Below are 25,476 nucleotides of genomic sequence, written 5' to 3'. Positions count from 1 at the left end.
GGAATTGTCACGTTTGAATTCATCGCTATACTCCCCTTTTATGTATCATATTCTAAGCGATAAGACTTTAATATATAAGAAAGCGACAGGAAAGATTTCGTTTAGTCGTATTCAACGTTCCGAAGTAGATGTACTTCGCATTTCACCGTACTTGAACAAGGTGAGTAGAAAAAAATGTTTCGCTATTTCTTCAAAATTGATCATTGTTTACTCTAACTGGCAATCAACCATTTGATATTAAGGAAATTAGTGACTGATAATTATTTTGATCAAAGTACATCATTAATATACATGTTGTCGTATAACTGGCGATACAAACGGATAGGGACTGATCCTACGTGAAAAAATAAGTTACAAATAAAGAATGAAATTTTTTCATTTGGAACTTTGTTTCCGAGAAAATCGAATTTGGCCAAGTCTTATTTTAACAGATTTCACTGTAGAACCTACATCCATTCTAAGTCTTATTATCCATAAGTCTTCAAGAAACATCAATTTCCTTTCTTTAAACAAAAAGAGCAAAAATCTTCTTCAAAAGTTGAACAAATCGATAAGTAATCATAGATTTCTTTTTTATGCAATTTTACAGCTACGAAGATGTTGGCTGCGGTGACAACAGCATTAATTCTTTCGCCGTTATTGGTACATGGAAATTTATTTGAATACGTGGATTACCCGATTATTTGCAACAACGAGACTTTAACGCTTAAAGGTTACTGTATGGGTACAACTCCAGCTAATTTTATCGAGTATCCCAGTCTGAGATGTGTAAGCATTGTAAACAGTGATATCAGTTCTTTGCAGGAGGGCTCCTTTGATGGACTGCCAAATTTGATTTATCTAAATCTTGAAGGAAATTTGATTCCTCCGAACAAATTATTCTCTTTCGGTAACATTTCAAACATCACGGCATTGGGTCTCAATGATCAGAGGACGAACAATTATTTCGATAGAGTATTGGAAGTGAACACCGAGTATCCTAAACTTGTATATTTGAATTTGAGGAATACTAAAATCTCGGGGATAATAAGCACAGAGTTTAATCCTTTTCCACAATTATCGTATCTGGATCTTTCGAACAATCAGTTCATCTCGTTAAATTTCATACAATTGTGGAACAACTCACTTACGTATTTGAATCTTAATCGCAATCAAATTTCACAGTTTTTCCTCCACGAATTAAACAATTTGATATCGCTTAACCTGGTTGATAATAGCATTAAAAGTATAGGCGATGGTTATGATCTTGATCTGAGGGGGCTGAGTAGATTAGAACATCTTTCCATAGCGAATAATCGAATAAATTTTATTAGCGAAACAGCATTCAACCACACGGTTAAGCTTCGATACTTAAATATTTCTGGTAATGCTTTGACAGCGTTTAGTCCTGAATTATTTACACCTTTGACCTCTCTGGAAGTTCTTATATTGGATAATAATAACTTTAATGATATCCCACTAATAATGTCATCGAATGCAACAACATTGTCGATGAATTGTAACAATATAACTTATTTAAAACCAAACTCGTTGGACGTGTTGCTTCATCTGAGAAAGTTGTCTTTAGCCGGAAACAGGATTTTGAACATTTACCCTGGAACGTTTAAATCTCAAAGGCTGTTGGAGGAATTATATTTAAACGATAACGAGCTGACTCATTTGTCAAAAAGCTGGTATCAGTCTATGAAGAAACTTCGATATTTGGATTTATCGGGGAACAAATTTACTTCGATTAATTTTATGTCTGATTTGACTAACGACGCTTTGAAAGAGGTTCACCTGGACGGTAACCCTATTATGTTCATCGAAACAGGTATGCTGAAATCAGTACCAGAAAATGTGACGATTTATCTGAACATGAACATGCCACCACGGATGAGTTTCTGTAGACGCTCAGATTCTGAATATTATTAAGCACTTCACGACGATGTTATCGTTACAATATGGTGTACCAGTATATTGAATTTTGAAAGAGAATATATAGAACAATATTATATCGGACCATGTATCAATAATACAACATATTCGATTATATTCGAATATTAATTAATATTCAAACTGTAATATTATAACAATGAATATATAATAATCTTATAATAAAAAACTAGGACACATCTTCTTTCACTTTTGTCTCTCATTAACCTTCCCCTATTTAGAAAAATTTGAACTCGAGTGCAATGTAGGCTTCTCGACTTGCTTTTGATGTTAGAAGACGGGAAAATCAAACATGGAACCTCCTATCTTCCTAGATAAAAATATAGATAAATAAGGTGACATTTGACCTTAGTTACATCCGCTGCAGTTCCATTAAAAATACCTATCACCGATACTCTGTAAAAAAAAGAAGATTATATTGACAATGTTTGAATAAAAAATCAATAATCGATCCGGATTGGCGGAAGCGTTTCAAGGCGAGACGTTGAACAACGCTTTCGTCGCTGAAATATTCGTCGAAATTTTAAAGAAGTTGGTCAAGTAACTTCTTATATTATGATTTTGACATCTTTCTTTTTCAATAAAAAAATTACTTCAAACGCTTAAATTTCTTTCATCAGTTATCGTAAAGGTAAGTGTAAAAGCAAATGTATCGAAAGGAAAGAAAATTCGAGTTCCCTTCCCTTTTCATTTTCATCATATAATTATTTAAAAAATTTCCGATGAGCTGGCAGGAATTTGGAGCCTCTCCTCAAAAAAGGGGGCCAGAAGAATCCCAGGGGAACCCTAAAAAAACAAGGGGTATCCTCCTACTTACTAGAGGGTTCGTCAGGTCACTAATTACTCCGTAAAAATTCCCAGTCTCTTCCTACTATCAACGGGTCTCTCTTTTCAATCGTTCGCGATAAAACGATATCACAGGAGGCAAGATATAATTTTGCAGCCGTCAATTCGTAAAAATAACAGCGGAGCAAACAGTAGTGCAGTTATCTCCCGAAGAAGATGGAAGGAAAAAGGAAAAAAATGCTTCGAGTTCATTTCATCAATGATTTCATCATTACTCTGACGCAGAAGTAAATTAGATTAAAATGTCATTCGTGTCAGATGTTTAAGCTATAGAATATCGGAATCTGCAGAAGTTGATTGTCTGTCGGCTGTAGAGTTTGTTCGCCACGTCTTGCACGAGTCTTCTAATTTAACAAGGTACGTATCGAACGATCAACGATCAATTTAAGGTAGTTGCATGGTGAAAATCAAATTCAAAAGTTAGACATCTCTTTCGCTCGGTCAAACATTTTTGTTCCAAAGTAAATAGGAAAATATGTGGGCGAACTTTGCTGGCGTATTCTATTCTTTCTTAACATGAAAAAGAGACTGTGACTTGAGGGTGGTTTTCTTTTTCCACGTACATACTCGCACAGACGTCTACCGTAGCGGAGTGGGTGGGTGCGAACTAGGGATGGGTGCGCGGCTACCCGAAAATTCGGATCGGGCTCCAGTCGGGAATTTTCGTCGGGTTCGAATGGCACTCTGAATATTCGGATACCCGTCATTTCGGGACCAGAACTCAATAGACGAATTTTCGGGTACCCGCGCACTCCTAGTATCTACGTGAGAAAAGAAAACGACTCTCCAATAGCTGTCGGTATCTACTTTGGTTTCCGCTGCGAGAGGATGTTAATTGATGTTAATTCTTACATCAGCGAGTCATTGATCAGAATTGTACGTTTTGTTTCAGATATAAAAAATGATTGCGATGACCAATCCCATTCTTGCCATTGTAATTATAGCCTTAATCAATGTTACTGCCTCGGCAGTAATAAAGTTTGATTCTAATGCTAAGACATTAGACATAGAAATAATTGTAAGACCAAGGCTCATTTGTGAGGACAATGAAGAAAGTTTAAATCTATCAGACAATAAATTAACGAAAATAAAAACAGGATTTATTAACAGTTCGGCAATACGATCAATTTCATTAAACAATAATAAAATTCAGGAAATACCAAATGGGGTGTTCGATCATGTTCCAAATTTGAAATGCTTGGATCTGTCGAATAATAAAATAAAAACATCAGAACTGGTGAATTTAAAACATGATGGTTTAAAAACCCTGATATTTGATAATCAAAAACCCGCGAAATCAAATAATTTGATGAACGATGTATTATTTAATACGTCACAGGTAAGTTTGCCAAATGTGCAAACTTTATCTTTGAAAGGGATTCGTTACGATATATTTGGGCTCTATTCAAATTTATTTCCATCGTTGTCTACAATTTTTTTTACTGATAATAATCTGCAGTACATAAATCCCGATTTGGAAGAATGTTGCAGTCATCACTTGAGAAGTATTCATTTCGAACAAAACGATTTAAGAAATGTAACTTTAAATGATTTGGAAAACGTGGAAGAGCTGTACTTCGACAATAATCCAATAGAGTTCCTCGTGATTAAAACTCACCACAAATTTGAAAATTCTTTCTTTGGCGAATTGTAATTTGGGAACAGAATGGTATTTATCTTTATTTAATATAGAGACTTTAGATTTGTCAGGAAATCGAATGAATGAATCTATTATCACTGAAAAGTTTTCGGAGGTTTTAAATTTAGAAAATTTGTCCTTAAGTCGTAACAATTTTACAACTATTCCACATTTGGACAACTTGCCTCGACTACAAAAATTATCGCTCAGTTACAATATGATCGAAACGATCAGTGACGTGATACAGGCAGGCTCTTTAAAAACGTTAGACTTGAGAGGAAATCGTATAATCGATATCTATCCGGGTGCTTTCTGGGGTGTTCCGATGCTCGAAGAATTAGATTTGTCGCACAACCAATTGTATATTTTGGATTATCGTTGGGGTGAAAATCTGAATATGCTTCATTCTTTAAATTTAAAATCAAACCTGTTCGAAACTATGTCCCATATGGGTATTCGCTCGTTCAGCAATGTTACGGATGTATATGTAGGAAACAACTATTTTCAAATGATACACAATTATGACATTCTAGATTTACCCAATGAATGTACCATATACGTGATTTAAAAAGAAAATTGTTAAAAAACAAAATGTATTATGTATATAACGTAAAGAAATAAAGATTGGAAAAGAAAAATATTTTTTATCGTCTTAACATGGTGTCTTCTGTCTTCCGACTTTACAACGGAAGTTATTATCATTTTCTGCCCCGAAATCTGTAGCTAAACATTGCAGAGGGATATACTATACTCGTGGTGAGATTGTTGTAACTATGATATCTTTTGTAATTGGAGAACAACGAGAGGTAATCAGCAAACGTTTGCACTTATCGGTTCAACAACCGTACTTCTATTATGTTTACCAACGACGAATAAAAGCTCTATGAAGAAAGAACATCTAATTTGCAGAAAGAATCTGACGAAGATAAAAAGAAGAACTGATTGTGCAAAGGAGATTTGTAGAATAAAACGATTCGTTATTCAATAAAATGAAAGAAAAATAGTCTTTTATATCTAAATAATATTATTAATTATCACACTTCTATTCTTGTATATTATAACGGAAAAAATTGTCACCTAAAAGAATTTTTTTAGAAATATTTGATGAGCAATTGTAAAACTCAATTTTTTGAAAAACGAAACCACATGTGAATAGAGTTTCTATCATTTTCTATGTATTTTCTCAAGATAAATTAGATGATCTGTATATTTTTGAAAATATAGTTTATTCCTTTCTTAATTATAAGACTATTTTTATTAAGTTTTCGTTTATAAATATTATGTTTAATTCACAATTGTACTGATGGGGAATCGTCACGTTTTAATTAATTATTATACTTTATCTCTGTTTATCAGATTTCAAGCGATAAGACTATATATAACAAAGCGACAGGAAAGATTTCGTTTAATCGTAGTTAATGTTCTGAAGTAGATGTACTTCGCATTTTACCGTATTTGAACAAGGTGAGTGGAAAAAAAGAGCGCAAAAAGAAACTATTTCTTCAAAATTGATCATGGTTTATTATAACTGGCAATCAACCATTTTATATTAAGGAAATTAGTGACTGATAATTATTTTGATCAAAGTACATCATTAATATACATGTTGTCGTGTAACTGGCGATACAAGCGGATAGCGACTGATTCTACGTGAAAAAATAAGTTACAAATAAAGAATGAAATTTTTTCATTTGGAACTTCGTTTCCGAGAAAATCGAATTTGGCCAAGTCTTATTTCAACAGATTTCACTGTAGAACCTACATCCGTTCTAAGTCCATTTCCTTTCTTTAATCAAATAAGCAAAAATCTTCTTTAAAAGTTGAACAAATCAATAAGTAATCATAGATTTCTTTTTTCTGCAATTTTACAGCTACGAAGATGTTGACTGCGGTGACAATAGCACTAATTCTTTCGACGCTATTGGTACTTGGAAATTTCTTTGAATACATGGACTACCCGATTATTTGCTACAACGAGACTTTAACGCTTAAAGGTTACTGTAGCGGTAAAATTTCAGCTAATTTTATCGAGTATCCCAGTCTGAGATGTGTAAGCATTGTAAACAGTGATATCAGTTCTTTGGAGGAGGGCTCCTTTAATGGACTGCCAAATTTGATTTATTTAAATCTTGAAGGAAACGTGATTCCACCAAGTAAATTATTCTCTTTCGGTAACATTTCAAACATCACGTCATTGGATCTCAATGATCAGAGGACGAACAATTATTTCGATAGAGTATTGGAAGTGAACACCGTGTATCCTAAACTTGTATATTTGAATTTGAGGAATACTAGGATCTCGAGGATATCAAACACCGTGTTTAATCCATTTCCACTATTGTCGTATCTGGATCTTTCGTTCAATCAATTATCCTCCTTTAATTTCGAACAAGTTGGGAACGACTCACATATATATTTGAATCTTAATCACAATCAAATTTCAAGGGTCTTCTTCAATAAATTAAACAATTTGATATCGCTGAACCTGGTTGATAATGGCATTAAAAGTATAGGCCATGGTTATGATGTTTTTCTGGGGGCCTGAGAAGATTAGAACATCTTTCCATAGCGAATAATGGAATAAATTTTATTAGCGAAACAGCATTCAACCACACGGTTAAGCTTCGATATTTAAATATTTCTGGTAATGCTTTGACAGCGTTAAGTCCTGAATTATTTAAACCTTTAACCTCTTTGGAAGTTCTTATATTGGATAACAATAACTTTGATGATATCCCACTAATATTATCAAACATATCAACGTTATCGATGAATTGTAACAATATAACTTATTTAAAGCCAAGCTCGTTGGACGTGTTGCTTCATCTGAGAAAGTTGTCTTTAGCCGGAAACAAGATTTCGAACATTTACCCTGGAACGTTTAAATCTCAAGTGCTGTTGGAGGAATTATATTTAAACGATAACGAGCTGACTCACTTGTCAAGAAGCTGGTATCAATCTATGATGAAACTTCGATATTTGAATTTATCGGGCAATAAATTTACTTCAATTGAATCTGTTCATTATTTGGCTAACGTCGCTTTGAAAGAGGTTCACCTGGCCGGTAACCCTATAACGTTCATCGAAACAGGTAGACTGAAAACAGTAGCACAAAATTTGACGATTTATCTGAACATGAACGAGACACGACCGACGAGCTTCTGTAGACGCTCATATTCAGAATTATCGTTACAAAGTGGCATACCAGCATATTGAATTTTGAAAAAACATGTATAGAACAATATTATGTCGGACCATGTATCAATAATATAACGGTATTAATTAATATTCAAACTGTAACATTATAATAATAAATATATAATTGTATAAAAATTATTCAAAATAATTATATAGTATAATTGTATATACATTAATCGTATAAATAAAATATATAATCTGATAATAAAAAACCAGGACACATCTTCTTTCACTTTTGTCTTTCATTAACCTTCCCCTATTTAGAAAAATTTGAACTCGAGTGCAATGTAGGCTTCTCGACTTGATTTTGATGTTAAAAAACGGGAAATTCTAACATGGAACCTCCTATCTACCTAGATAAAAATATAGATAAATAAAGTGACATTTTTCTTGAACTGTAGTTTTATTGAAAATACCTATCACCGATACTCTATAAAAAAAAATTGATTATATAGAAATGTGTTTATCGAGCTCGATACTATACGTTGATCAATCACGTTATTGATAATGTTTCAATAAAAAAAGTATAATCGATCCGGATGGGCGGAAGCGTTTCAAGGCGAGACGTTGAACGACGCTTTCGTTGCTAAAATATTCGTTGAAATTTCAAAGAAGTTGTTCATTGAAAAGTAGCTCATTCGAGTTCTGTTCCCTTTTCATTTTCATCATATAATTATTAAGAAAATTCCAATGAGCTGATAGGGATTTGGAGCCTCTCCGCAAAAAGGGGGCCAGAAGAATCCCAGAGGAACCCTACAAAAGCAAGGGGCATCCTCCTATCTACAAGAGGGTCCGTCATATCACTAATCTCTCGGTAAAAATTCCCAGTCCCTTCCTGCTATCATCGGTTCTCTCTTTTCAATCGTTCGCGATAGAACGATTTCACAGGAGGCAAGATATAAATTTTGCAGCGGTCAATTCGTAGAAATAACAGCGAAGCAAACACTGCTGCATTTATCCCCTGGAGAGGACGGGAGAGATATGGAGCCATATACACGTGAAAAGGAAAAAAAGTTCATTTCATCAATGATTTCATTATTACTCTAAGGCAGAAGTAATTTAGATTAAAATGTCGTTCGTGTCAGATATTTAAGCTACAGAATGTCGGAATCTGCGGAAGTTGGTTGTCTCTCGGCTGTAGAGTTTGTTCGTCGCTTATTGCTCGAGTCTTCTAATTTAACAAGGTACGTACCGAATGATCAACGATTAATTTAACGTAGTTGCATGGTGAGAGTCAAATTCAAATGTTAGACATCTCTTTCGCTCGGTCAAACATTTTTGTTGCAAAGTAAATAGGAAAATATGCGGGCAAACTTTGCTGGCGTATTCTATTCTTTCTTAATATGAAAAAGAGACTGCGACTTGAGGGTGGTTTTCTTTTTCCACGTACATACTCGCACAGACGTCTACCGTAGCGGAGTGGGTGGGTGCGAACTAGGGATGGGTGCGCGGCTACCCGAAAATTCGGATCGGGCTCGAGTCGGGAATTTTCGTCGGGTTCGGATGGCACCCTGAATATTCGGATACCCGTCATTTACCCGCCAGAACTCAACAGACGAATTTTCGGGTACCCGCGCACTCCTAGTATCTACGTGTGAAAAAGAAACGACTCTCCAATAGCTGTCGTCATCTACTTTGGTTTCCGCTGCGAGAGGATGTTAATTGATGTTAATTCTTACATCAGCGAGGCAATGATCAGAATTGTACGTTTTATTTCAGACATACAAAATGATTACAATGAACAAACCAATTCTTGCTATTTTAATCATAGCCTTAATCAATATTACTGCCTCGGCAGTAATAAACTTCGATTCTCATGCAAAGATATTGGACATAAATGTAATTGTAAGAAGACGAAGGCTCATTTGTGAGGACAATGAAGAAAGTTTAAATCTATCAGACAATAAATTAACGAAAATAAAAACAGGATTTATTAACAGTTCGGCAATACGATCGATTTTATTAAACAATAATGAAATTCAGGAAATACCTAATGGGGTGTTCGATCATGTTCCAAATTTGGAATGCTTGGATCTAAGGAATAATCAAATACCAACATCACAACTCTTGAATTTGAAACACGATGGTTTAAGAACCCTGGTATTTGATGACCAAAAACCCGCGAAATCGAACATTTCGATGAACGATGTATTGTTTAATACGTCACAGGTGAGTTTGCCAAATGTGGAAACATTATCTTTGAAAGGGATTCATTACGATCATTTTGGGCTCTATTCGAATTTATTTCCATCGCTGTCTACGATTTTCTTTATTAATAATTATCTGCAGTACATAAATCCCGATTTGGTAAAATATTTCAGCCATCACTTGAGAAGTATTCATTTCGAACAAAACGATTTAAGAAATGTACATTTAAATGATTTGAGAAACGTAGAAGAGCTGTATTTTGACAATAATCCATTAGAAAGCCTCCAGATTGATACTCACCACAATTTGAAAATTCTTTCTTTGGCGAATTGTGATCTGGGTGGAGAATGGTATTTATCTTTATTTAATATAGAGACTTTAGATTTATCAGGAAATCGAATGGATGAATCTATTACCACTGAAAAGTTTTCCGAGGTTTTAAATTTAGAAAATTTGTCCTTAAGTCGTAACAAATTTACGACTATTCCACATTTGGATAACTTGCCTCGACTGCAAAAATTATCGCTCAGTTACAATATGATCGAAACGATCAGTGACGTGATACACGCAGGCTCTTTAAAAACGTTAGACCTGCAAGGGAATCGTATAAACGATATCCATCCGGGTGCTTTCTGGGGTGTTCCGATGCTCGAAGAATTAGATTTGTCGCACAACCAATTGTATATTTTGGATTATCGTTGGGGTGAAAATCTGAATATTCTTCGTTCTTTAAATTTAAAATCAAACCTGTTCGAAACTATGTCCCATATGGGCATTCGCTCGTTCAGCAATGTTACGGATGTATATGTAGGAAACAACTATTTTCAAACGATACACAATTCTGACATTCTAGATTTACCCAATAATTATACCATATATGTTAACTAAAAAAAATGTATTATGTATGTAACATAAAGAAATAAAGGTTGGAAAAGAAAAATATTTTTTACCGTCTCAGCATGGTGTCTTCTGTCTTCCGATTTTGCAACGGAAGTTATTATCATTTTCTGCTATGAAATCTGTAGCTAAACATTCCAGAAGGATATACTATACTCGCTGTGAGATTACTATATCTTTGTAATTGGAGAACAATGAGAGGTAATCAGCAAATTTGCACCCACCATCGGCTCAACAAACCCCAGTCGCCTTGTACTTCCATTTTGTTTACCAACGACAAATAAATTAGACAAATTTTGGAGCAGAAATCAGGTAAGGGAGGATTTCAAAAATCTAAGATCAGAAGACGACGCTTTAATGGCTGAATTATTCTTCCTCCAGTAGACTTTGAATTTTAAATCAGTAAAAGTGAAAGTAAATTAATGATCCATTTATCATTTTTTATCTTATTCGCGTGGGATGACAATTTTGTCATTTTAATAACTACACATTTCGTGCGAAGCGCAGCAAGGTTAGCCGAGAGCACGGCACTGCCCTGAGGACGCTTCGGCATTGAATTTCTTAAGAATTATCGCTACCTTATAAGTCGAGACCAATTCGAGTTCTCTGGACAGAATGTGTTACGTCGTTCGAGTGTGCTGAACCACAGGGGACGTTTAGAAATCTTAAAGTGTCACCAATTATCAACGTTTTATAACAATTAATTTAAGTACTCGTGATAGAAGAGGGTGCATCTTCGCAACCAATCGTGAGAACTTCATCTTCGAAAGGTAATTTTCGTTTTGTCAGCCATGTAGTTTTCATTTGTTCATATTTTCATCAAGTATTCTCATTTTTCATGCTCGCAGATGTCAACTTCATGGTCGACGGGGTTGCTGATACTTGCCTTCAGCGCGCAGATGCTGTGCAACCACGACAATAATGATCTTCCAATAATTGTTTCCAGATACCCTCCTAACCATCCTAGGAACAAGTATCCGCATCATCATTCTGGTAATGACGACAACGCCATCGCGGGGAACAAGCCATCATCTTCAGCAAAGGTGGATCCTCCGGTTCCGAATGGCATTCCTAATCCTTACCCTGTCCATAAAGTCACGTCGTCAGTTCCATACGAACCTCCCATTAAAAATCAAAAGACCATTCAAGTGCACTGTCCACCGGCTGCGGTCCTGAATTTCGCTCGGGTAGGGCTGAGGAGGATCGGCGACGCGTTCATCGAGAGTTCAGAAACGAAGGAGCTCTACCTGGACAGTAACGAGATCGCTGAGATCTCCAGCACGGCGTTCTCCTCGTTGAATCAATTGGAAGTTCTCAGTTTATCGAACAACAACATCCCAACCGAAAAGCTGTTATGGTTCGCCAAACACTACATGCTGCGGAAGTTGGTTCTGGACGACAACAGATACAACGATACCACCTCCTCCAGTATCCAGAAGATATTTCAATCGCTGCCGAAGCTAGAAGAATTGTCTTTGAAGAGGGATGGCATTTCGCGTTTCGCCGTCAATTTGAACAGTTTCGCACCTAGGCTGAAGTATCTCCAACTTTCGGGGAACAGCATCGACGAGCTGGATTTTCTGGACGATCTACCAGCAACTATGACCTATCTTCACCTGGACGACAACCAGATCACCAAGGTAAGGAGCGTCGCTCTGAAACACCTCGTGGAGCTGTCCGTGAGCGGTAATCAGATCGAGCAACTCTGCTCCGATCAGTGTTCCGATTCCTACCTATCGTTGAATGGCTTGGAGAGATTGCAAAGGTTGGACGCTTCTCGGAACAGCATCAAAGCGTTGACGGACAACCCGTTCTCCGACACGAAAGAACTGATTTCCTTGGACTTGTCTCGCAACAAGATCAAGACCTTTCCGGTTGACATATTCAAACCGTCGCCGAAGCTCGAGGAGCTTTTCTTGAGTCACAATCAGTTCCCATCGGTACCGAACATCTGCTCGTTGAATTATCTGAGGCAACTGGACTTGAGCTACAACAACATAGGTGTCGTCGCCAAGAACGACTTGTGCGGCGGGTCGAATCATCAATTGCATACTTTGCTTTTGAGAGGGAACCATATCACCGAGGTGGACACCGAGATTTACACGCAACTGAAGTACTTGAAGAAACTCGATCTGTCGGACAATCTAATCCTTCACCTTCCGGTGACTCTGATCCATAGGGCTAGGTCCTTGCAAACTCTTCTGCTGAGGAACAACAACATCGAGAACATCGACGAGCTGTTCAATACCCACTCGAGCACCTTGCAGGATCTACATCTTCAGGGGAATCCGATCTCCGTTGTCAAATATTCGGTTAGGTCAAACACTGTGGTATATTTGAAGGACGTGCCGCGAGAGACGAAGGAGGAACCGGAGGATCTGACGAGCAACGAAATCGACGACAAAGATTATTCGTCCAACGAATCTTTCTAGCTTTAGAAAGATCGAATGAACGTTATTCGAGGTTAGTAGATGGTAAAGTTAATTATGCAATTAATAAATTATAAAGGTACTAATAAATCAAAATATTATGGATTATCTTATGAACATATTGACAATTTTTTTTTTCTTTGCTTTCAGAGTACTTGGACTAATTACCAAGTGAAGAATAGAAGAATAGACGAGGGATTGTTGGAGTGTCGTCTAACTTTCAATACTAACAATTAGAGTAGCAATGTTAATGAAATACTAATAGATATAATACTATAGTAGAATATTGTAACACTAACATTATTTTCTTTTTTTTCTATAAGTATATTTGTGGAATACTAACATTTTTCTTATAATTAATGTATTGCCAGTGAGAAATAAATGTTACTTATACCGTTATAATGTTCATTTCACTTTACCTTAATATTCCAATTCATTTTTTCCAAAAAACTATTATATCAAGTTCCTTGAACATTCCAAGTTTCGAAAATTGTTGATTTCGTAGAAGTGATTTAAGATTCTAATTTAGAAGTTTAATAATTCCCATGGATCACTCGATCCTCCCCTTCCGGATCGAACCGGAAGACACTCCACCTTATCGAGTCAGCGAAGTTATTCTTAGCAGTCTTCCCTCCCTGCTTCGAGATGGCGATATAATCGCGAAGTACAGTTACTAGTAAAGATAAACGAAGTTTCAAGTAAACTTCTCGAAAGCAAGTATTCCTCTATAAATAATTTTTCTATAGAAAATATTCTTCCTACGTTCATTTTTTAATTGTTCCACTAAATCAGCTCTTCGATGACCCCAAAGACAATCAAAATGGTAAACTGGGATTTAAAATTACAGAAGAAAGATAAGAAGGTACAATTGCTACCTTAATTTTTTAGCATCGATATCGACGATGAGGGTCCTTTGTCAACCGAAGCAAGGGACACTGGGATGCGTTAGATTGGTGGACAGAAAGAAGGGTCAGCAAAAGCTAAAGGAATGTTTTCCATTTAGGAGACATCCGTTTGATGGGACATAAATGGCACTCGCCCTTTCCCCTTTCATCCCTAAAGCGTAGGAGGTAACGGAGACGAAAAAATACGAGATTCTTGGTGAAGTTTGTCTTTGAAAGCGATCCTCTTTCTTATCTCTCTCGAGTCCTTTCTTGGTAAAGCACAAATTCTGTCGAATTCACCTTCCTTTTCGCTAAAGGTAAACCTTGGAACGAAGAATCCAAGAATGTCCTTAGAGTATTTCCCTCTCTCACACGATTACATTATCATTATTTTTATTTCTATCGTTGTTGCATGCAACTATTCCCTGCGACCAGCTTCAAAGAGATCAGATTCCAAAATGGTCCCAATGGCAAGAACAGTAAACCTGGATCGAGGGAGCAACAAAGGAGGAGTGTTCAATAGAAGAGCGTTTTCGGATTTAACCCTCGGTTCAAAGATCAACGACGAACGAAAAGTGGCAAATGTAAAGGAGGGGGGCGTGGAGGGAGGGGGATACACAAAAGGTGAAAAAGCGAGCGAAGAAGGAAGCGTTAGGCGACGGGACAACGCGTTCCATCCAGTTGGATCTGGTGTACGTTGACCAAGCTACCTAGAGTGGCTGAGACATCGGGGTGGGGGGCTGGCCTGCTGATCAAGGGTGTCAGTTGGGGTGTAGGAAAGAGGGTGGACGAATGGATGGGAACGCATGCGCCTGCTTTGGCCGGTGTGCGCGCTGGCAGGGATGCAAGCAGAGGGAGACAGAGAAGGGGGATAGAGGGAGAGATTGGCGCGAAAGCGGAAGGAAAAAGAGGGATGGCGAAAGCGTCGGCTGATAAAGAGGAATCTAACGCGACGCGAACGGGTTGAAAGAGGAGAGGGTAGGAGTTAAAACGAGCGAGAGAGAGAGAGAAAGGGAGAGGCTAGAGGCGAGTAAAGATCAGAGAAAGACGGAAGGATCCGCGAGCTCTGCCGCGTCTAGGCAGCTCGAGACTCTACCACCTCCACCAGTTTACCCTTCCTCTTCCTTGCTAGTTTTCTCTCTCTCCTCTTTCAGTGTTCGTTCGAACACGGCCCGGTACGGTTCTGTTGCCCCGTGCTCGAAGCATCCTCTTCGTGATGGGAGCTCGTTGCCGCGGTGGTGTCGGCAGCATCCCTCGGTAGCCGATTCCACGACCCCACCGATGTCGCAGGGCTCGTATCAGGGTGACACGCGCGGTTCTTAATTGCTCGTTCGTTCGTTCGTTAGTTCGTGGTTAAAGAACCGAAACGAGAAAGGAAGCGCCAAACAGAGAGAAAGAAGTGCGAGTGAGAGAGTGTAAGGTGCGAAGGGGAGGTGTGCGTGCAGAAGCAAGGACACCCGCAAGGAACCCTCCGAACATCGTGTGTCGAATGGAGAAACAGTGGTGAGAGATAGAGAGATAGAGAGAGAGAGAGAGCTGTAGCAGTATAGAAGACGCGGGTACGAGGTGTTTTATTCCGCTTGAAATCACAAGGATAGAGAGGGGGTGGTGTCTTCATCAGCGGTCCATCTTCTTTGCTGACGCGATTCATCGAAACAGACTATAGTCCTGGTCTGTTGATAATTATCAGCTAGAAATCATCGTAACGAAAGATGTCTGGGAACTATTCAGCCCGCTGCGAACCCGGTTTGGTTGTGCCAAAATGGCACCCGGAGGAGAACCTATATCTCTCGGACATAATCTTTCGCGGTATCGTCTACTTCTTGCTGCTGCTGTATCTATTCATCGGCGTGTCGATAATCAGCGATCGTTTCATGGCAGCGATCGAGGTGATCACGTCGAAGGAGAAGGAACTGGTGGTACGTCGTCCGGGCAAGGAGCCGCAGATCGTGGTCGTTCGAGTGTGGAACGAGACGGTGGCGAATTTAACGCTGATGGCTTTGGGCAGCAGCGCACCGGAGATCCTCTTGTCGATCATCGAGATCTGGGCGAAGAACTTCGAAGCCGGTGAGCTGGGACCCGGCACGATCGTCGGCTCAGCCGCGTACAATCTCTTCGTCATAATAGCTCTGTGCGTGTTCGTGATACCAAACGGTGAGACGAGGAAGATCAAGCATCTAAGGGTGTTCTTCGTCACCGCCACGTGGAGCATCTTCGCCTACGTGTGGCTGTACGTGATCCTCGCGGTGTCCAGTCCGGGTGTGCTCGAAGTTTGGGAGGGTATACTGACCTTCTCCTTCTTTCCTGCCACCGTGCTAACAGCCTACGTGGCCGATCGTCGTCTCCTCATCTACAAATACCTTCACAAAGGGTACAGGATGAACAAGAGAGGCGTGATCGTGCAGGCCGAGGCTGGCGACTCGGACGGCGGGGTGGAGCTTGAGATCAAGCCGCAGCAGGACAGCTTCAACAGCATGATGGACGCGGATACGCCCGAGGCGAAGGAATTCGAGCAAACCAGACGCGACTACATCAACACTTTGAGAGAATTGAGAAAGAAACATCCGACCCTACCTCTCGAGCAACTGGAAGTGATGGCGCACGAGGATGTACTCGGGAAAGGGCCAAAGAGCCGGGCTTTCTATAGGGTCCAAGCTACCAGAAAGATGGTCGGCGCCGGTAATCTAAGCAAGAAGATCAGCGAAAGGGCGCAGAGCGATCTTAGCGAGGTCAAGGCCGAGCTACAGAGACAGGAAGCGGAGAGCATCGACATCGAGAACGTGAACGCAATGAGGATTTTCTTCGAGCCTGGTCACTACACGGTGATGGAGAACGTAGGCACATTCGAGGTGGGAGTGACCAGGGTAGGCGGTGACCTAAGCAAACCTTGCACCGTTGATTATTGCACCGAGGATGGATCCGCCGAGGCTGGCTCCGATTACATCAGCGCCAGGGGCACCCTGACCTTCGACCCAGGTGAAACCAAGAAGACCATCAAGCTGTCCGTGATCGATGACGAGCTGTTCGAGGAGGACGAACATTTCTACGTAAGGTGAGATCGAAGACTGGTATATCTACTTGAATCAATCTGGCATTTATTTCGATACTCAACTGGGAATTGGCTATTTGATTGTCATCCTGATATTTCATTTAATAAATTCAATTCGAACGATTCGAGTAGGTCACATTGTTCAATTTCGAAGTAGATTCAATGAATTTCATATATCGAGAATGTACAAATAACGCTTCGTCAGTTTCCGATCAAACTGATGTTACGTACATCTGAATTTGTTTTCGTTTCGTGGAAGATCGTTGTGGATCAAATTTTTTCAAATTTACGAATAATTCTGTTGAAATTTTCGAACGACATTCTGCTTTTTTTTCCTCAAAGAATATCCTTTTTGAAACCAGTGGAAAACATTTGGTTAACTTGCGATTTTATTCGAACGAAAGGAACCACGAGCGAGTGCGAGATCAAAGGAGAAGCTTTCATCGTCTATAGAAAATCTGACGGATAGTAAGCTGGAAAAATAGGGAAAGAATCGAGAAAAAAGAACAACAACGTGTTCCGTCAAACATGTCAGACCTTGAAAAACCCCGAGTTGGGAATTGAAAGAGGCAGAGCGGAAACTGTACAAAATGTTTCATTGTTCCTTCAAACGTATTGCAACCTGAAAATGGAAGGAAAAAAACGTATTCTACCTTCGCTGGAAATAGGTCGAGGTCGAAGAACAATAGAGACACATAAAAAACAACCGTGGTGCATTATTTTTAACGATCATTGGAAGTAATAACTGCACTGATTACAGGGTATTTTTCCAGTTCCTAGCTACTTCAAACAGAAACTTCCTTCCTTTTCTTTTAAATATTATTTTTCTCGTCATTGTTTATTAGGGGTGTGCGGTCGATTAAAAATAATTAACCCCAATTTACCCCGAAGACACCAATTTTCATGATCGAATTCCATAATAAATATTATTAATTTCGAAGAAGTCTTCTTGTTAATACCAAGCATTTTCCATTAACATTCGTGGAACTGGTAGTCTGAACGACTCAATTCCCTATTGAAAAACCGGAAGTAGATTCGATTCGAAAGGTTGTTGAGGGCGTTCGTCGTTTAACGAGCTCGCTGCGATAATAGATTGATAATCGTCTGGGAGAGGCGCATCTTTCAATTAACTTTAACCGGATGGCGGTTTCAATTTCATTATCGTTCAAACTCTACTCGCGAAAGGGACTCTCCACTTATTCGCTGCTTCTTCAGCGTATCGCGTACCATCAATTACCATTCGATTAATTTTATTGATCATTACGGTTCAGTTACCTTTCAGCCCTTCTATTCACCCTTTGATACCTAAAATTGCTTATTAAAATATTTTCCTATTGCAAATTATTATTTTCCAAGATTAAATCATCAAGGCCATTTTTGAGAAGAAATTTAGAAAGGGGTAGACGAAATTCAGAAATCAATAAGGAAAGCAATTTCATTTGGAACACCGTTCGAGATTGCGATTAGGCTTCTATGTGTTTTTTTCTGAAAACTTGGCTTTATCTAACGAGGCAAGGGTCACGAGAAGATAGTGGCTGGAATATGCCAACGGTACTTTCGAGTACTCGAGACGAGCACGAGGTGCTTGGATTAAGAGCGACAAAATTGCTCTCTCTAGAGAGTGAATTCCCACAGTTTAAGTGGAACGAACGAATTCGTGGATCTTCGTTTGATCCGTTCGGTATGGTCAACTTAGAACAAGTGACACTAAAGTGCCATAAAATGGAACTTGTCACACATCGATCTTAAGCTTCAAATTTAATAAAAATGATTACATGGACCCTTGATTAATTTTTGGAATATAAAATACCTACTGCCCTGGAACACTGTACAGTTAGTTTAATGTCGTCCAAAAATGGTAATTGACCTCCAGATTTGTCGAATAGAATTAGAAATTTTATAATACCAATTCGACTGCTCTATTTCGTTATAATAATCTCTTCGATAGATGAGAGGAGATTAAAACGTATAGCATCCAGGGATCTCCGTTTAGCGAGGATGCAGCCAACGTCCAATTATCCTCCTTTATTTTTCTCATGCATTTGAAATGCACGGCTCCATTCTCTAAATGAAAAGAGGATAACTCTATGATGGTCCTTGCCTTTTCTTTTTTTTTTACACATCAGTCGGCAACGCTGAATGCTTCTCTACTCGTAATCCTCGGCAATCGCTTTCCAGACTGTTGCCCTCCATTTGCCCCCGACTGATCCGAAGTTTCTCGGAATTTAAAAACCGATTCCTTGTACCGGATGTATTTTTCTACGTTTCTTTAAAGAATACAGTCCGGCCATTTTTCCACGGCACCTTTTATAAACCACCATCCCTGGATAACAAAATAACCTCGACGGAGACTGAAATCCCTCAACGAAGTCAGGAACGGAAGGAGAGTAGAATAAATAGACGACAAAGTGAGCTCAGGGTCGGCAAAAGTTTATCCACGGTACAATGTGAAAGTTTCAAGGAACTCTCAACAATATATATAGAGAGAGAGAGGGAAAATAAAAGTAGAGAGACAAAGGAGATTGAAATCAAGAGAAGGGTTTAGCGGTTCTGTTAATTTTTCACGATAATCTCGAGCGATCTCGCGACACGCGGGTACGTTTTCTCAAATATCCCCGACGATTCGTGCGGTGCTCAAACGCTGATGAACGAGACTCGATAACGCTGGAACAACCCTTTTCTTTCCGCGTAACGATCGTTCGGACAAAGTATCTACCGGTCGAATCAGGTCGAGGAGAAAATAATTATGCCCGGCTGTGACACGCGTGCACGTACGATCTCGACCGACTCGATCGTCATTTAATGGGACAAAATCGTTTTCGAATTTGGTTAATAAACGGTGAATCCATAGGGTGGAAAATCAATCGGAATAACCTGATATTTGAATCATAATGGTTAACGAGAAATCGATGTTATAAAAATAAAAAGAGAGTAACGCAAGTTTTAATAAAGTTCGATCTGAACTTTAGTCCATCCGAACTTTTCTCTCGAAAGAAAAGTAATTAAACGAATCAATTAAATCAATGAAGGTGTATCAAAAGTTCTTCGTTTCTTTAACTTTGAATCGTGTTAATGATAGAAGGAATTTTCATTTGCAGATTGAGCAACGCGTCGCAGCCAGCGATGTTGGTTTCACCCAGTTTGGCCACGGTGATGATCCTCGACGACGATCACAGCGGCGTATTCGGCTTCCCCGAGAGGGACATCGAATTGGTGGAAAGCGTGGGACAGTACCCTTTGAGAGTGGTGAGATACAGTGGTGCCAGGGGTCGTGTCGTCATCCCTTATCGCACGATCGAAGGTACAGCCAAGCCTGGCAAACAGTATATGCACACCGAGGGCACGCTTACCTTCGAGGATAATCAAACCGAGTAAGTTCGAATGAAAAAAATGTATCCTTACTTTTAACAGCATCGTCAGATGAAAAGACTATCCATCAAAATTGCAAGCTTTGAATTGAATAATTAATCTAAATCCCCTTTGGTACATTTATCGTTTTCCCTAGGGGTGTCTATAGAGAAGGGTGGAAATAGAGATCTCTATCGAGACATAGAGTAATTTAAAATTAAAGATAGATTTTGAAAGGCATAGTCGTGACAGATTTACGTAGTCGACGACCTTAATTAGCTTACTCAGCACCCTTAAAAGGGGTTTGGATTTAGGTAATTTAGGGTGGTGGTCGGTTATCAAGGTGATCGCTGCGTTTTTATCCATCCAGGAAGAGGGATGGAAATTCATACTTGACCTTAATCGGATTTTCAACGGGCGTCACCTCCGAGGAACCTCGAGTGGTTTATTCTAAGAAACACGATCGACCAATCTGATTACAAATGCTCTACAATTACGCCATTCGTTCTGAAATCATTGATAGTCATCAGTGTTGCTTTATTAGCGAGGGTGGTAGATTCCAAAGTCAATTCAAGAGCTTTTAGAGTGCTTTCGTCGATTCAGGCGAACCTTCCTTTCCTTTCGTGTATGTGCATTGATTCACACGTACTCGCTATTAGTACGTGAATAGGATCCATGAATGCATTTAGTTAGGGTCATCGAAGGGAGAGACGAGATCGAAACGCGTTGGATGTCCCTTCGACACTGATTTAACAAGATGGTATGACCTACATTTAGCGTTTCTAGGTAAAATATATACTTCCATTGATTGAGACTGCTATATACAATATATACAATTAAAACGGTTGCGAGAGTAGAGATAGAGGAGGGATAAGATAATTTCGAGCAATCACTGTGCAATCTCAATCCTGTAAATAATTTATGGAACGAAGTAAAGACACTTCCATGTAGCTCGATTCTATACCATAATCATAGTCGATACAGAATGATGATCAATGTCAAAATTACAAATATACATAATATATTGAAAAAGATTTCTGTTTGCTACTTAAATTCTTTTTTAAAGAAATTAAAATTTTTAAGAATAAAAATGATTAATTCCTCAACTCAATATTTAAAAAATTATATAATTACTTAACACTAGAACTACTGGAGTTCGATAAAAATCAACATGCATTTGAAATAAAATAATTTCAATTAAAAAATTTAAATAAAAAATCTAGTTCTAGTGTTAAACTACAAATGATTAGAATTTTCAATTTTATTTTTTAATTTGTTCAAATTGCTTATGATTTGTTACTTTATATTCTACCTTAACGGCTGCGAGATATTTCATTTCCATAAATCTGCGCGCCAGTAGTGAGAGTCAGCGTGTTAAGCGGCGCGTCTGACCCAAGGTGGCCTTATTCTACTTGCAGATAATACCCGCATCTTTCTCGCGGTCATGCTTACGGTTCATTTATTTCACCGATCCATAATCTCAACGAAAGAAATATTTCAGGCTGCTTATAAAATCGAAGAAGGATATATTTAATCCCTCTTTTATAACCTGCATCCCTTGTTTAACCGGTAACTTGTAAAATATTCCCGTTAAATATCCGCTGGGAATACAACTGGGATTTACGTAGAACGTAAACGAACGATACCTCAGCATTTACAAAATACCTCGAAATTTTACGGGCTGGTGATAAATCGTGAGGGATACCGAGACGGAAGCGCGAGGAGCTTCGTTCGCAGTACGTTTTATTTCCGTGCGTCGAGTTTTCTAAAACCTACCCCGTAGTTTTTTCAAGGGGAAGCTGCTGCGATGAAGCACGAAACTCCACGTCAACGCGCTTGTCTCGGGAGACCGAATTTTCGTCCTCCCTTTTGTTCCGAACAAATGACTTTCGTTTCTCCCCGAGAAGAAAAAAAAGACGATAACATTTTTTCTTTTAAGAAAAGAATATTTAGAGAAATTGTTGGATGTTCGAGGAATGATATTGTGTCATCAATTTTCTTTGGCTTTATTCTTTTTTTTTTTTTTAAATTTGTATTCATCGAGGATACGATAAGTCAATTTTTCCACCCTCCAGGTACTATTTGTGATTTTATGAAAATTCTAGACACTTTGGGGGTAGGTTTCCCTTATCGGTCGCTTAGGAATAGAGGGCAACAATGGTAATATCGGTAGTCGTCGGAAAGAGGAAAAAAAAAATGAAAGCACGAACCCGTAAATGGGCCAATAGAGGGGAGGGAAGCCCTTAGAATGCAGCGTGTTACACCCCTGTGCACCCCTCGACCCTCGTCGAGTCAGACAACCCCGTTAACTTCTGAAGTGCTAAACACCCTCGTATCTCGCGGCTCTTTTCTTCTTTCCGTCAGCCTTTCCACTCAAACAGTGCAAACATACCCGAAGAAACAGTTTTTCTTTCATCGGAGAGAGAATTTTCGCAAAATTTCTTTTACACGAACGACTGACACTCGGACGAGAGTGGTGAAACTTAATTGTAGAAAATTTCTTAAAAATCACTCACCGAGCTTCTGTTGTAAGAACGGCAAGGTGTGGTCGCTCGAGTGGCGGCAATGTTTGTCTTTCTTGAAAGCATCTTCCCTCCAACTGCAACAATAAAATATTCGAGTTAGAGAAAGAGAGAGAAAAAAAAAACGAAAACAAGAGAAACTGGCGTCAGTATCGCGGGATGGGTGGGAACCCCTTGAAACCGAGAAGCAAATCCGCCAAACCGTGGAGATTTACGGTGGCAGAAGTCGAGGATTTATTATTCACCCCCCACCCTTGTACCCACCCTTTACCGTCACATGGAAGATCCCGTCCGCGAACGTTCGAATTCATTCCGAAAACCATGGAAAATTATGACCCGACCGAAAGTCCTGCTCGTAAATTTCGGCCGCGCAATCGTGAAGGGGTGGCACGGAGGGGCGGTGGTTCCCTCGGAACCGTGCACTGTATACAGAACGAACGGTAGAGAGTGAGAATCATGGGCGTGGGATTCTGTTCATCGATTAAGCTTCGACGAGTTTCAGACTCGCTTCCTTGTAATCTGCCATTCCTGCCACCTGTACATGAGCAGATTAAGCGTTCCTACGGTAATACGCTTTCCAACTGAAGTCTATACTAAATTACACGATACCTACAGGGCGTTCCAAGAAAGATTTAATTAAAAGATCAAAAATTAAAATTTTTATTCCGTAATTCCTGTAACTCCCGGAAATGGGGGATTGCTGGGATGATTCTGAACAACATTTTCCTTTACCAAAATGTCGTTTGAAGCTTCGTTTTTGAATTATTAACGAAAAACATCTGGCCAATCAGAGCGCGCCTTTAGCGCCCCATTTCCGGGAGTTACACCCTGTATACAAATAAATGTTGAAGAAACCGTTTACCATCTTATAATGATTAAAGATTAGATTTTTTTCGAGGAGGTATACTCAAGATGAAATCGAACTTCCTTAGGGAAAATGGCGATATATTTGCGAGGAAAGTTCGAGTCGCATATAAATTGGGCGAATTAACGAGAGATACTTGCGAGCTTTCCTCGAGAAAGATCCGCTCGAATGAATTTCGAACCGCGACTAACTTTCGACTTCCGAAGCCTTTGAGCTTTCCACAAAGTTTCCGTCCTATCGACGTTTCATCGAACAACTTTTCCGATTCCGAGAGTCCCTTAATGAGCGCCACTGCGACAGAGCGTCGTTAGGACGCTTCAAAGCTGCCACACGCGTATCGCGAACCGATGTACCAATCTATCGATTCCTTTTTTTTCCTCAATCGTTAGGGGAACTGGGTGTGGCGCATACTGCATCAGGACTGTTTGGACATTGAACGTAAAGTTCGACTTTTCATGATTTATAATTAGGTGATTGTTAGAAATCCTGATGGTTCTTTGAAATCTAACGTTAGGTGTAACTTCTAAATATTTAGAATAAAATTTGAATAGTTATTTGCAGATTAGTTTGTTTCATCGTAATAGCGAAGATTATCGAAACAGATTCACAGGATGTTTCATTCATAAATACTCCATTCCATCGAGTGTACATTTAAGGGGAATGAGAGGCTGATAGAACAGGAAGAAGAGTAAATTGCACTAACGAGACCTGAAATTACACCCCGTCGCGTCCACTCTTTCTTCATTTGCAGCCTCCATTAAGGGGTAATTATTTTGAAACGCGTTTCTAAATACAATAGCTCGCGATCCAATAACGAGTTATTCCTTTTGTCTTCCTCTTCACTCTTCGTTATTTCATCAGGAATTTATGCAAACTATTCACTCGACTTTTTGTAGACAAAAAAAAAGGGAGAATCTGTCAATCACAGGTGTAGGTATTTTGCAGAAGAGAACAGAGGGAGAATTCGTTTCATTCTTTATCGAACGCACGAGTTTCCTTGCTTGATAAATACCCGGCTCGTGGATCGAAGGATAATCCCATCAGCGTTTCACCAACGGTATTACGTTCATCCTGCGAGCACAGCAGGAATACCAGATAGCCCCGCACTTATTTCATATTCCCCGACCACAATGCACCCCCGCAAGCCGCTTAAGTCCTCATCCTCCTACGCGTTCACGTTTCAGGGGGTGCTTCTCTTTTATATATGTAGAGAAGGGGATCGTTTCAACCCTTTCCCCGTGGCAAACTTCCACTGATAAGCGGTATACGTATACCCATCGTTTCGAAATTTCTGCCCAAACTGTAATCCGAAGTGCAAGTTGTGATAAATTGGAAAATTGCAAGTTGAAAGTTGGAAGTGAAAAGTTATAATGCAAAAATTGGAAAAGTTGGAAGGTGGAAAATTGAAAATTCAAAGCTTGCAAGTTGGAAACAGGAAAATTACAAATTAGAAGGTGGAAAATTAAAAATAGAATATTCCAAGTTTCCAAGTTGGAAATTAGAAAATCACAAGTTGGAAGATGGAAAATTAAAAATAGAATATTTCAAGTTTGCAAGTTGGAAATTAGAAAATCACAAGTTGGAAAATGGAAAATGGAAAATTCAAAGCTTGCAAGTTGGAAACAGGAAAATTACAAGTTAGAAGGTGGAAAATTAAAAATAGAATACTTCAAGTTTCCAAGTTGGAAATTAGAAAATCACAAGTTGGAAGATGGA

At 39.0% G+C, this 25,476-nt stretch overlaps 6 protein-coding genes across 16 annotated transcripts in view; 5 read left to right on the top strand and 1 right to left on the bottom strand.

The window, feature by feature from the left end:
• The window catches only part of Syt14 (Synaptotagmin 14), a 101,092-nt gene that overhangs the window by 18,668 nt on the left and 56,948 nt on the right, over nucleotides 1-25,476 (bottom strand). For all 9 annotated transcript variants that reach the window (XM_034321398.2, XM_034321399.2, XM_034321401.2 and 6 more), the window contains exon 3: nucleotides 22,890-22,972. Coding sequence is in view for 1 of the 9 variants with exons in the window: in XM_076691239.1 (XP_076547354.1) it covers nucleotides 22,890-22,972 (83 nt within the window). In the remaining 8 variants the exon portion in view is untranslated. The remainder of the gene's footprint in view (nucleotides 1-22,889; nucleotides 22,973-25,476) is intronic.
• Nucleotides 66-2,124, top strand: LOC117602872 (lumican-like). Its single transcript, XM_034321409.2, has 2 exons — nucleotides 66-160; nucleotides 590-2,124. Exon 2 carries the CDS (start codon nucleotides 598-600, stop codon nucleotides 1,912-1,914), a length of 1,317 nt encoding a protein of 438 aa, XP_034177300.2. The 5' UTR covers nucleotides 66-160; nucleotides 590-597; the 3' UTR covers nucleotides 1,915-2,124.
• On the top strand, nucleotides 5,793-7,669 carry LOC117602878 (uncharacterized). Its single transcript, XM_034321419.2, has 3 exons — nucleotides 5,793-5,884; nucleotides 6,292-6,470; nucleotides 7,220-7,669. Exons 2-3 carry the CDS (start codon nucleotides 6,300-6,302, stop codon nucleotides 7,634-7,636), a joined length of 588 nt encoding a protein of 195 aa, XP_034177310.2. The 5' UTR covers nucleotides 5,793-5,884; nucleotides 6,292-6,299; the 3' UTR covers nucleotides 7,637-7,669.
• Nucleotides 8,577-10,693, top strand: LOC117602901 (uncharacterized). Its single transcript, XM_034321447.2, has 2 exons — nucleotides 8,577-8,802; nucleotides 9,338-10,693. The coding sequence occupies exon 2, from the start codon at nucleotides 9,347-9,349 to the stop codon at nucleotides 10,652-10,654; it is 1,308 nt and encodes a 435-aa protein (XP_034177338.2). The 5' UTR covers nucleotides 8,577-8,802; nucleotides 9,338-9,346; the 3' UTR covers nucleotides 10,655-10,693.
• LOC143305933 (uncharacterized) lies at nucleotides 11,092-13,449 on the top strand. Its single transcript, XM_076691240.1, has 3 exons — nucleotides 11,092-11,433; nucleotides 11,512-13,126; nucleotides 13,243-13,449. Exon 2 carries the CDS (start codon nucleotides 11,512-11,514, stop codon nucleotides 13,093-13,095), a length of 1,584 nt encoding a protein of 527 aa, XP_076547355.1. The 5' UTR covers nucleotides 11,092-11,433; the 3' UTR covers nucleotides 13,096-13,126; nucleotides 13,243-13,449.
• Nucleotides 15,143-25,476, top strand: part of Calx (sodium/calcium exchanger 3) — a 74,956-nt gene continuing 64,622 nt past the window's right edge. For all 3 annotated transcript variants that reach the window (XR_004581063.2, XM_076691237.1, XM_034321391.2), the window contains exons 1-2: nucleotides 15,143-17,028; nucleotides 20,124-20,396. Coding sequence is in view for 2 of the 3 variants with exons in the window: in XM_076691237.1 (XP_076547352.1) it covers nucleotides 15,689-17,028; nucleotides 20,124-20,396 (1,613 nt within the window). In the remaining variant the exon portion in view is untranslated. The remainder of the gene's footprint in view (nucleotides 17,029-20,123; nucleotides 20,397-25,476) is intronic.

Source organism: Osmia lignaria, chromosome 12, assembly GCF_051020975.1.
Source record: "Osmia lignaria lignaria isolate PbOS001 chromosome 12, iyOsmLign1, whole genome shotgun sequence".
In the NCBI taxonomy this organism is placed as follows: domain Eukaryota; kingdom Metazoa; phylum Arthropoda; class Insecta; order Hymenoptera; family Megachilidae; genus Osmia; species Osmia lignaria.
Note: the sequence above shows the minus strand (reverse complement) of the source record. Positions and strands in the feature narration are given on the sequence as shown.

Excerpts from the sequence above, each read along its gene's own strand:
- LOC117602872 (XM_034321409.2), top strand. The coding sequence starts at position 598 with ATGTTGGCTGCGGTGACAACAGCATTAATTCTTTCGCCGTTATTGGTA.
- LOC117602878 (XM_034321419.2), top strand. The coding sequence starts at position 6,300 with ATGTTGACTGCGGTGACAATAGCACTAATTCTTTCGACGCTATTGGTA. Across the intron at positions 6,471-7,219 it reads AGTATCCCAGTCTGAGATGT|CCAAGCTCGTTGGACGTGTT; the intron begins GTAAGCATTGTA and ends ACTTATTTAAAG.
- LOC117602901 (XM_034321447.2), top strand. The coding sequence starts at position 9,347 with ATGATTACAATGAACAAACCAATTCTTGCTATTTTAATCATAGCCTTA.
- LOC143305933 (XM_076691240.1), top strand. The coding sequence starts at position 11,512 with ATGTCAACTTCATGGTCGACGGGGTTGCTGATACTTGCCTTCAGCGCG.